This window comes from Penaeus vannamei, chromosome 2 (genome assembly GCF_042767895.1).
Source record: "Penaeus vannamei isolate JL-2024 chromosome 2, ASM4276789v1, whole genome shotgun sequence".
In the NCBI taxonomy this organism is placed as follows: domain Eukaryota; kingdom Metazoa; phylum Arthropoda; class Malacostraca; order Decapoda; family Penaeidae; genus Penaeus; species Penaeus vannamei.
Window position 1 is genome coordinate 6,520,990 of NC_091550.1, and position 12,500 is coordinate 6,533,489.

A 12,500-nucleotide genomic window follows, 5' to 3' on the forward strand; every position below is an offset into this window, starting at 1 on the left:
GTGAGTGTTGCTTTTACATATTTCCTCTTAATTGGATTTGATTAATTTAAAAGAATATATTGGATATGACAGCAAACCAACTAGCAAAAGAAAGAATTGCTACTTCATTTTCTAATAAATTGATTGTACAGCTATTATTTAATTTAAGGGTCCTTTTTTATCTAGGATTTCAGTCTTAAGTTCAACAAAGTGGCTGAATGTTAATATGAAAATGATACATAACCGTAAATTTTTGATGGATATTTCTTTTCCATTCTAGGTCCACGTTTTGTCCTCAACCCAATAAAAGTGTTTGCAGGTAGCTTTGGAGGAGAAACACTGTGGCAGAATCCCAACTATATGAGTCCCAACCTGGTATGATATTTTTTTGGTATAGTAGACATACTATTGGAAAATTGGTTTAAATTATTTGCCATCGTTTCTATTGGCCAACATATTTTCATTTTCATTTTATTTACTTTTTTATTACTTGGAGTCCTAAAATATTTTCTATATTCACATAATAAATTTCAGATGCGTAGTTTGGTCAAGAAGAACATGATGGGGAAATATCTGCAACGACGGCAACAGAAGGACTGGAACGCAAAGAGAGGGCCAGCTGGCATGATAGGAGATCCCACAAATGAAATATTCCAGACTGAAGCAAATGATGATTAGTAAATGACATTGATATTGTATTTACACATTGATAGCAAATAGGTATAAATGTTATATGTTACTGTGCTCAGTGGGCTGAAAGTTTGTATGTATGTGCATTAAAATGTAATTTGAAAATAAACTTAGGTTGTTCACTAACTTTGGTTTTGATAATCCATTGGCTTACAATTGAAATTATTCCTGTAAATGGTTTTATAAACTGATATTACACAAATCTTTCTCATGATTAGAAATTAGTATTTATTGAGCACTCCACAATGACCAAATTGAAAAAATTAAGACTATTCTGTTAGCAAGAACAAGTTGGAGATTCACTGAAAATGGTTATCCAAACCTATAATTGTGCAATAAATACATTTTCCTTAGGATATTTCTTTATTGATGGTAAACTGGTTTTAAGTGTTGGTTCTTCCCCAATAACTTAAAAATTGTTCACGAAATACCTTTATTTTACCAATAGAGAAGAGTCAACCAATAAAATGAAATCACAGGCTTTGAAGTAAAGGCATCCGCATTTGTACATCAATCCGCCCCTTTGAAGTAACCAGCCAAGTAGCAGTTGAGATTAGTAAGTTACTTGCTTGAAACGTAACAAAGTATTCTAGTGCAGCTGTTTTTACTTTATTTCTATATAAAATATACATGGATTAATTATAGGCCATTAGCAACGTATTCAAAAGATAGCGATATGGTGAGGCCTGGGGACGAAGCCCAAGGAAAGGAAAGATACAGCACTGTAAAATATTGTCAAAAATGGGTAAAAATGAGTTTACGATCAGTACGAAATATGGGCGTCTTCTGTACGTGCCATAAAAGTTAATCCAGTATTAAAGTTTAATCCAGATCTTTAGTGCGCATGCGCGTTGGCAGCGTCTAGGATCAACTTTTAATGCACTTCTGGACAGGCTTTATATTTAGCTCATTTTTAAAATCTTGCACATGCGCAGAAGGGACACGTTAATCCCACCAATCATGTACTGTTCCGTCACGTGTCCGTCATGAACTTCACGGGTACCATCGCTTGAATTGCCATTCAGAGATTTTCGACAATCACATCGATCGTCTTAGAAATGTCATACTTAGTATTTATGATGAAAATGAAATTATATATATTTACACAAATGATCAAATATTCTGATAAAGGAAATAACTTATGGTAATGAATATAAAACCCAATATAATCCCACGAGGAATCTTAGAGACTGCGGGCATGGAACTCATATTTCCAGGTTAGTGAAACAAAAATTATATGGTCAAGGTCACACAAGTTGAAGCTTTAAATCAAATATGAACCTATGTTTTAAAGAATAATTATGTGCTGAGTTTTTCTCAACTACTTTAGTACAAAATTTACAAGTATACTTTTCAATGGACCTGAACAGCATCCTGAAGAAAACACGTTTCCCTCGTCTAACACGATTCAACGCAGCAAAGAGCTTTCCGAGGAAACCGCGGTGGATATTAAGCGGTGAATGTAATTTTTGTACTTGAGTGTCAGGTTGGTTTTATAGTTGTTAGAGCAGTTTCGTTACCCATTTTACTACTATAAATATAAGATCGTTATCATGAAGAAATTGAATAATTCATAAATAATCACGTTTCCCTTTTAAGTAAGCCTACTTGTGCCTCGTAATCATCATATGAAGATCAAACTGCATCTTGAGTGACTGACTACAACTTTCTATAACAATCACCTTTTCTCCAATCTATGAAAATAAATATCAGTGGTTAAATCTCTTAATGCACTGCCTGAATGCAAAGGCAAAGCAGTGCAGAGATAAAAAAAAAAAAAAAAGGCATAAGGCTATTTGTATTATGAAAACATTAGTGAGAGTCTCAGTTTCATGAAATACACATTAAATATAACCGATATTTTGAAACCTAAGAGTTGTCTAAAATAGTTTCTTAAATATGATAACAAAAAACATGACATTACAAAAAGAAGGAAAAAACATGAAATCTCCCAAAAGAGCGGATTTCACGCGCGACATTCCTCTTCTCTCCATGTTTACATATCAGTGGTGATAGAATAGTGAATACGAGTTTTTACTGAACATTATTGTCGCGTCGTCTGGCAGCGGAGAGTGTCGTCTTCGGTACGGACACGGTGGATTAGGATTTAACTAAATACGGTATTAAGAGTTAAGGACGCTACAGAAGACGCTCTTAGTACGAAAGCCGTTCGGGACTGCCTCAAGAGTCAGCCTTTCATCCTTTCAACACTGCTCACACTTCAGAATAAGAACAGGAGAGGAAGAGAAAAGGGTGAGAAGAAAGGACCAAGCAAAATTACTCTGTGATCCTATACTGGGCCTGTCTCCGTCTCCACCCCCCCCCTCCTTACGAGCAAAGGATAGAGGGAGAGGGGGGTGGGGGAGGGGGATCATAAGCGTGATATGCTTAATGTTCAGATGAAATGCACAACACGAAGTAGAGCGAATGAGCGAGGCATTTGTCAATCTGGAGAGGATTTTAGTAAGTCAATCACTCAGGTTTATTATCAGTAGTCTGAGAACATTTTTAGATAGGATTTCCACGAATCCAATTTCAGCTAAATTCTTATCAGTTACTCACACAACTCCATAAGAGTCAGTGATACCTTTAAGCTTGGGTTTCTTATCAGTCATTTGTCTAACGTTCACCTTCGCCTTCCAACACACACACACACACAAAAAAAAACGGGAGTGAAAAAAACACCTTCCTTAAAATTAAATTTTATTCCAACTACAAAAAAAATCAACGGAATGCATACGTCTCGAAAAACTCAAAAGGAAAACCAGATAATTCTTTGCTTCCAAGGATCACTTGAGTCGAACCCTTTTCGCGATCCCCTTCATGTCGAAAATCGTGTCCTCCCTTGAGTGCTTCGAGGCTTCTTATTGGTAACAAAGGTTTGCTGACGGAATTTTGAGCGGTGCTTCCCCCCATGTTCCGTTTTGAAGCGATATTGGTAAAGCTGCATTTTGGAGTCTTTATGTTTTAATTATATAAAAATCGACATTTCAAAAAATAAAATCTAAGTACTATCTGCTCTGATTTAACTACGGAATTGACTATTATGCTGACACTATCTAACCGACTTTGAAAATTTCTACAGACGGGATTTTCCTCCACGATGAAAAGTGACGACACAGTTACCAAAATTGCTTCTAAGGGAACATGTTATTTTATTGCCAATGCCCGAGCTTTCATTTAGAGCTCTTCCCTCTCTGTGTAAGGCCCGTTACGGTATTCTTCAGGGACTTCTTCTTCGGGTGAACTCTTCTTGTAGAAGCCCTTCTTCAGCATGAGCTTATTGCACTCCTCGCGGGACAACTTGTCCAGGGGTAGGCGCTCCACAACCTGCCGAGTTAATATCATTTAGTTTATCACATTTTCTCAATGAATTTCTAGACCCTTAGATTTGTAACTTTCCTCGATCTATCGCTAAGACAAATCGCAAACCTACTTTTTTTCCAATCAATATAATTACAATTTTCGTCACTGAAGTACAGACAAGAAACCCTACAATTTTGAAGCAATATATCACTTCAACGTGATGAAAATGCACAAATGATTCGAGAGACGAAAACCAAAAACTTCCCTTAATGCCATGTCAAAATCTCACTCCTAATGCTATAGGTTTTGACTAATTACCTAAAGAGTCCAATTTCAATATACGTGAAAATGACCCAATTAACTTCAGGAAATATAACAAAATATATAAAAATGTTGATTGAGACCTACCTGGTCAAACCGATTGAGAAGAACCAGTTCTGGAGGAGCACCTCCTATCTGCTTGAACTTGGCATTGTGGCTGAGAAATAAAGTTAGGGAAATATCGAACAGCTGGAAATATTGGATAAATCTAAAACACTATTATAGCCGCAGTACATACGACATTTTCTTCACGTTTTGTTAAATACTATTTGACTACATGTATGATGAAAAAGGTAAAGTCTAGATTGTTATTAAAGCATTTATATATATAATAGCTACACACACACACACACACACACACACACACACACACCACACACACAAGCACACACACACACACACACACACACACACCTCCCCCCCCGTAATGCATCTATCTATTCACACACTTCCTCAAACCAACGTATCGAGAAATATCCGTCATCGTTCTAGCGCAACCTCCCCCTCCTCGAGCGACGAGTGAACCGACGGACAAAAGGATACAAAAGGGGGATGTCCTCGTGGATGAATTTCTTCACCTCGGGGAGCCTGTTCAAGCGTCATCCGCCGCAGCTCTGGAAGTAAATAGAAGGTTAGGTTCGTTATGGTCACATTAATGGGGAGAGGGAGGGAAAGAGAGTAGGGGGTGGGGGTGGGGGAGGGAGGGAAAGAGAGAGTAGGGGGGGAGGGGAGGGGAGGAGAGAGAGTAGGGGGGGGGGAGGGGAGGCGAGGGAGGGATAGATAGAGAGTAGGGGGAGGGGGACGGTGTGGGTGAGGGAGTAGGGGGAGCGAGTGAAAATTGTGTAACTATTTAAAACAATTCTAAAATCCCGCAGCATTTTTAAAGATGATTTTCAGTATAAAAACACATCAGGTGGTCAAAACTACTAATCGGTTTAAACGCGCTTTAAAAATCAAAAGCTAACGTGCTAGTTGTATCGTGTACCAGTTCTGCCAAGTACTTCTGTCCTTAAACTCTCCTCTCTTCCTGCCCAACTAGCATTTGGAAATACATTAAACATGACCATATTTATCAAAATACTACTACAATACTAAAGTCATAAACCACAGGTTTCGAACCATACATTTATCAAAGTACTGCGACAATAAGAAAGTCATAAACCACACGTTTCCAAACTTCATCATAAGATACAATAGAAAGTAGCACGAAATATTAGGCCTATGTATTACCATTTCTTTCTCCAAATTGCGTTTCATCTGCACACACGTTTTAGGTTTTGTCTCTTATTTTTACTCACCACTGACTATTCTTTCTTTGTGTTTGGTAAGCGCATTATCATCGCCAAAGGGTGTGTCTGAGAATACGTGCTCAGATGTATCACACAGCATATTAATTCGAATGCGGCCACACGTTAACAAATCATTCTGATGTAACTGTTTTCAAAATCCGAATATCACGGTTATACTTTTCAAAATCCATGTACATTATGGCCGGTTTGTTTACAATGCGACAGGCCAGTTCAATAAATACACATGAACATGCACACAAATAATGCACAACGATCTATCAGAGTCGTATATATGCGTTTTATATCTGATATATACATGCGTTTTATATCTGATATATACATATCTTGACTAACATAATTTCTGTGTACATGTCTCTCCACTTGTATGAATATTCATTGGGTGGGACCTCTTGCAACTTTAACAAACCCAACCATTAGTCTCGACTTTGCAAAGCACGCTTTACGAGTATTTACGTTCAAGAAAATTAACGCTAATACATAACTGTAATGACGGGTGTCAAAGTTATTTAATGACTAAAATAAAGTTATTTAATTAAGTATTAATTCTTAATTAATATGTCAATATTCACCGATTAATTATCAGTTATCGATTTTTGTCTATCCTTTCATTTCCGAGTGTACAAATATAAAATGCATGTCGCAAATTACAGCTGTTTAACAGACGTATAGCGGTGACACATCGAGACATCGTTATCAAAATGCCACATGGCCGGTATGATATGCAAGTAAAAATTCACCTATTTGAGACTTCTTTATTCATAATCTATAAAGAAGTACGTTATTAATGAAGCTGACAGTACACAACATACATGATAATTTCATATATGGGCATTACGTAATGATCAAGGTGTTTGCCTACATCATTACGATGTATAATCAGAATTACATTATACAAAGGGATCATTATGCCTAGCAACAATACTTATGCTAAATTCGCATTATTATAAATTGCTTCTAAACTCAACTGCGGTAATAAATATTGTGTTAATACTAGAATGCCGGTGAAAGGACCGATTCAGTGAATATATACATGATTATCTTCACACGACCGTGTCATATCAGTCTGATAAAACATTTTGTAAATAATGAGCAATTTCCCCAGTTTATAACAGTCCTATTTCTCCACACAAGCCATTCCCAAGAACAAAGAAAACAAGACAAATCTATTTCCTAATCTTTCACCCCCAAGACAAGTCAGTATCATCATGAAATAAGACAAACGGCGCTTCACAGGTGTTTCCTTCCTTGTGAGACCAAACAGCTGTTGCATGACGTCATAACCACAGCCAATGGGAAGCCACAGCGTTGTTTTCGAAGTCGCCGGTTTTTACATTTTGTCTTTGTATTTTTTTCTTGATTTTCCCTTAAAGATCTACTTGTTCGATCTGGTTTTAATCATGTTGGACGACCTAATAACGTACTGGTTGATATTCTGATTGTTTTATCAACAAGGGAATAGGATTAAAATTACGAAACGAGTAAAACGCCAAACGTCAAAATACAACACTTGGTATCCCTGACAACCCGTCAACCTTCTTACTCCGTCTCCATAGGTTTCTCAACGAATACATTCTTAATTTTACTGAATAAACCACCACCATCGCTTAACTCACCTCGACGCGAGCCTTGGCAATGGCAGTCTCACGTAATTCTTCGGCGAGGGTATAAGAGAACACCGCCCCCAGCAGGAGGAGGAGCTGGACACTCCCTTTCGCCATGGTTGCTAGGCCCAGACTGAGGGAAATGCTAGCTACTGGAATGATTTCAACTGACTCTCTATGTGAAATTGACTTGCGATTCCATCCTGATTTTAAAACTATGGATTTGATTGCTTCCTTATATGAGGAGGATTTGTCCGGTCTAGATATAAACGATGAAGAATAACGGTAAAGAAAGATATAAATGCTAGGTGTTATTTTTTCAATATTTTATGCTAAAGTTCCCCAGTATCAAAAAGGACAAAGCAGACAAAATTTACCTCCTTTACTCCTTCATTTTGCTACATTTCACACTCTAATTCACCTTAGTTATTGGAAAGTGTTGGCCTAACTCATTTGACTAAAAAACAAACAAGTAGCACGATGCGCATTTGTTGCAAGTCGTTTAATTTGCCCTTAAAATATATTTCTTGTGTCCCTGTTTCTTCCCCCTTTATACTTTTAAGAATTGTGAATATATAATCCTTCTTAATGGTAGGAAAAGTGTAATGCGCGTGAAAATCAATACATGAAGACAAAGCGGCCGGATTTACAAGCCTACGAACACATTTTGATAAAGGTTTTTTTCATATCAATTTTATTGATACATGTTGCTCACAGAAGACGGGATTTCCGTGTTCAGATGAAAACCTTGTAAAACTTTCATGTAATCTATTATTTCAACAAGATAAAATCGCAGATGATTACGTTTATCAATCTTTACATTTTAGTCGAAATCAGCTTAATTTGAGAATTAGATCTCCACTCAAGCCTCCAGATATGATAATTTAATTGACTAGTAGTGTCTCATGAGCTTCAAAAACAAACAAAATAATATGACTACCCACTGATTAAATCTTTCTTTTTCTCCTTGCATGACCAAATCCCCCCACAGCTCCCCCAGAAAGGTTATTGAAACATGACAAATATCCGTTTTAAATCACACATCTTATTAGGATCTGCAACGAGTCCATCAACAGGCGGAGCAACGGCCGTCAGCTGCCAGGACGACTTCTGGCATCCGAAGACGACGCGAGTGATCACCCTTTCCGCCGCCCTCTTCATGGCGCCGCCCGACCGCCGACGGCCCCTCGCCCCGCCACGTCCACTCCTCGTCGCGATACAAAGGGAGGTGAAAAAGTACAAAGGAGGAAACTATAAACTGATAAATCTTCATTTACACACAATAATGATTTTTTTATGTGCATCTAACTTAAGGTCTAATTGCACACGCTACAAATTAAAACGGAAGGGGTAGAATTGAACACGTGGCCCGCCACCAAGAGAAATGCCTGGCGTGTGCTGTTGAACTACATTTCGTTAGGTTAAAAAAAGTCACATCCTAGAGTTCCACCCTCTCCTTGTAGGGCCCTTCCCGGTACTGGTCGGGAACCTCCTCGTCCTTCTTGGTCTTCTTGTAGAAGCCCTTCTTCAGCATGAGCATGTTGCACTCCTCGCGGTTCAGCTCGGACAGGGGCAGACGCTCCACCTCCTGTTTGGGGGGGGAAGTGTGGGAACAGGTCATGAAAAGAGGTCAACTACAGAATATATCAGCTGTTGGATATTAACTTACGTTATCATATACTTTACTTTTCCTCGTGAAAAAAATTACAACTACGATAAAGATACTTTCCAGATTCGATATTCACACAAACATATATATACAAAAACAAAAGCATCCCTGTAGTGCTACCCATGCCCACCAACACACTCTACAATACCACGACGCTTTCCACCTGCATCTCCAGAGCACCAACCTCATTCGAAGCGTTGAGCAGCACCAGCTCGGGAGGGGCACCGCCGATGAATTTCACGTCGGCGTTGTGACTGGTGATCGGTTAAGAAAAAGCCGAGATTTTGGCTTCAAGACCAGGAGCTCCCAGTCGAGAGTCTTACGGTTTACTTGAAGGTGAAGCAAATATGGTACCTGGGGGTGTCTGGCCTAATTCAAAGAAGTTCTGTATGACCTTTTGACGTCTAGCACATTTATTTTTTCTTATTATTACTTAACTAATTCAAAACATTTCAAGAGGCTGAAGCGAATAATTTTGAATTACTGACGATAAGGCTGAAGAAGAAAAAAAAACATTCAAACTTCTTTGTCTTTGGACTAATACCTTCTCTGAGTTAAGCAAAGGCTGTATAATAGTTCTCACAAGCTCCGTGAAGTTTTGATCCCAGCCCTTTAAATCGGAACGAAAATACAAGAAAATCATGCACCAGGAACCTGATCTCCACCTCGCACTGTGATTTAAACATGCTCAAGTGTCGACAAATCAGCATATATTAAACCTTTTTCTAAACCTGCCATTCACTCATTTGCATAGCTCATTACGAACGTCTTTCCACTGAGTAATGAGACCAAGCGGATAAACTTTCAAGCACCTCGGAATCCTTGAAGAAATGCATCCAAATAAATCCAAATAAATCCAAATAAAAAGAAAAACATAAGCACAAAAGTTTACGAAAACACCGCTCCGATCTGTGCAACATTACACCACCCAGATAACATTATACCCAAGGTAATCCTACGCGAGTGTAAAATGACCCACCCGCTAAATACTTCAATTACCCATTCACTTCCCCAGACGAAGAACACACCTACACCCTTATAAAACGCGAATCAAAGCCCCCAACTTCATAACATAACGACTCTAAACTATTTAGTTCAAGGCCCTAACGAAAAAAAAGGAATAAACTACTAACACCATAACATAATGACTAATAATGACAAGAAAATAAATGTGCTAGACATCAAAGGTCATATAGTACTATAATGACTATTTAATTCAAAGCCCCTACAAAAAATAAAACTAAGAAATAAACCATCATAATATATTGACTAAACGATTTAATCCAAATCCCGAACGAAAAAAAAAGAACTAAGGAATAAACCAATAACATAATGACAAAATTACTTTAAAAAAAAGAAAACACCTGATAACCTTCGCTGTAAAAGCCTTATGTAAAAGGATACAAGAGTGGCATGTCCTCCATGATGAATTTCTTCACCTGTGGGAGGCTATTCAGACGTCATCCACTGCAGCTCTGAAAAAAACAATATATATATAACCAAGGTCTTTAAGAATATTGTCCTAACACCTAGAAATAGAATGGAAATATTTACACACGATCATAATGTTTGCAAATGCGATTATAATGCGACATATATATAAAACCAAGGTCTTTCGACATAGCATCCAAACCTCTGGAAATATATTAGCAATATCAACACATATGATCATAATGTTTGTAAATGCGATTATAATGTCCATATCTAGGTACGCATGTATGGGTTATGTTTGTTTCTATGCATGTATATCTCTTCTTCTATCTCCAGCTTTCTCTTGTCCTTCGATCCATTTCCTTTCCTTCTCTCTTCCAATATTCTTTACTTTTTCAAGTCTCTCTCCCCTTCGTCTTTCCCCTCTTCCACCTTCTATTCCCTTCGTCTTTCCACCCATCTGTCTAACTAAAATATTTCACCATAAAAAAAATAAAAAAAAAATAAAAAGATACACATCAAATTTCAAAGAAAAAAATGTAGGGGAAACAGGCTCTCATAGGCTCAGCCTCATCATTCATCCGCATCACACATTCACCACATCAGTCCACATCCTTATTTACCACAAAAACAAACAAACAAAAACATAGACCATGACACAGAATGAGACCGTTGCCTGTTAGCTAGTGAAACGGTGCTTCAACATAACCAGCACGAGTTATTGGGTAATTAAATTGTCCGGCTAATAAATTATTAACGTTCATTACTCTTCAATTACACATTAATTATAGCTTTATCTCATTTAAAAAATCGCTGATACGTCAAATCTAGCCTTTGATTTCTTTTAATAGCTGTGGAGCTGTAATATGCAAAGTTACGATTTTTTTTTACAGTTTGTAGGATTCATATAAAAAAGAATACATTTCTCTGATTAAATATCCTCATTTACTTGTGTGTCCATATAAAATACATGCTCATACAGTTGCATAATACATTTCCATGTTTCCAAGTGCCCTTTGAAAATACAAGCTTATACATTTAGCAAAATATATAATCAATAACATCAATACAGACAAAAACATACGAATACAACCGATCAAAAGTTCCTCAAACATCAAAAACATATTTCAACAAAATAATTAATCTGGCACGGAAATGCACCGGAAGGTTTGTGCCGATAGACACACGGAGTTCATTAGCACTGGGTATTGACAGAATATTCTTTACCACAGCCTCCTCCTCACGCCCACAAACGCCCGCATTTATACGAATCCTCTGGCGGGCGCGCGCACATTCTTATAAGCAATAAACATGTATATGATCTTTTAAATATATCATACCGACCCAGGTGTGACAGAACACATTTACGATCACATATCTGTAAAGTTCAAATTTTTATAACCGCACAGATATAGACCGCCAAGGTGACCAACACAAAGAACAAGATACGAAAAAAGAGACAAAGAAGCAAAGAAACGAACACACAGACAAAGGAAAAAAAAATCAAACAGATAAAAAGAAAAAAAGGACAAGTAAACCTTCCCCCAAACCCTTCTCCTCGCTCCCCAGGCCAGTCCGGAGCTTGCAAGCACAGCCCAGCGAGCCCGAAAGGCCTACAGGCACGGCTCGACGAGGGGGGGCGGGGGAGCGCAGGAAGTGCCCCATCAGCATTACAGCGAAGGAGCGTGCAAGGTCATCGTGAGAAGGATGCACGCCATCAACACGCAAAGGCTGGGTAGGTCATGCAAGAACCGTAATGGAAGGGCAATCATACAGCGGCACATAAAAAGACCGACGCCATAATAAATAATAGAAGCATAATAAAAATGCATTCACACAATTGTATGTCAGAAACCTGCGATCTAATAAACAGTCGAATGCAAGAATCATATCTAATAGTTTTTTTTTTATACAACCGTATATCAAAGACCGTCAACCTAATAAAATAGCGCAAGTCATAATGAAAATGTATCCACACAATTATAAACTAATAACCTACAACCTAATAGACAACAAAGTATTACAAGCGAAAAAAATATATATCAACAGAACCACATTTCCTTCACGTGCTACGAAAAGGCTCGCCATTCAAAAAATCATGTATGCACACATATCCACAACCCTAAACCCACAACCTGAAAGAGGAACAGCCCCCGACCCTGAACAAACTACCAAGGACTCATTACTCTAAAC

At 37.9% G+C, this 12,500-nt stretch overlaps 2 protein-coding genes and 1 pseudogene across 2 annotated transcripts in view; 1 reads left to right on the forward strand and 2 right to left on the reverse strand.

The window, feature by feature from the left end:
* The window catches only part of LOC113818566 (ribosome biogenesis protein BRX1 homolog), a 2,930-nt gene extending 2,135 nt beyond the window's left edge, over positions 1-795 (forward strand). The window contains exons 5-6 of the mRNA XM_027370765.2: positions 260-354; positions 514-795. Of these exons, the coding sequence (XP_027226566.1) occupies positions 260-354; positions 514-657 (239 nt within the window). The 3' untranslated portion in view covers positions 658-795. The remainder of the gene's footprint in view (positions 1-259; positions 355-513) is intronic.
* Positions 796-3,359: 2,564 nt separating this feature from the next.
* LOC138863870 (selenoprotein M-like) lies at positions 3,360-7,379 on the reverse strand. Its single transcript, XM_070129405.1, has 4 exons — positions 7,220-7,379; positions 4,840-4,910; positions 4,384-4,453; positions 3,360-3,999 (listed from the first exon to the last, which is right to left on the reverse strand). The coding sequence occupies exons 1-4, from the start codon at positions 7,322-7,324 to the stop codon at positions 3,850-3,852; spliced, it is 396 nt and encodes a 131-aa protein (XP_069985506.1). The 5' UTR covers positions 7,325-7,379; the 3' UTR covers positions 3,360-3,849.
* An 853-nt stretch (positions 7,380-8,232) lies between these two features.
* Positions 8,233-12,500, reverse strand: part of LOC113818568 (selenoprotein M-like) — a 10,144-nt pseudogene continuing 5,876 nt past the window's right edge.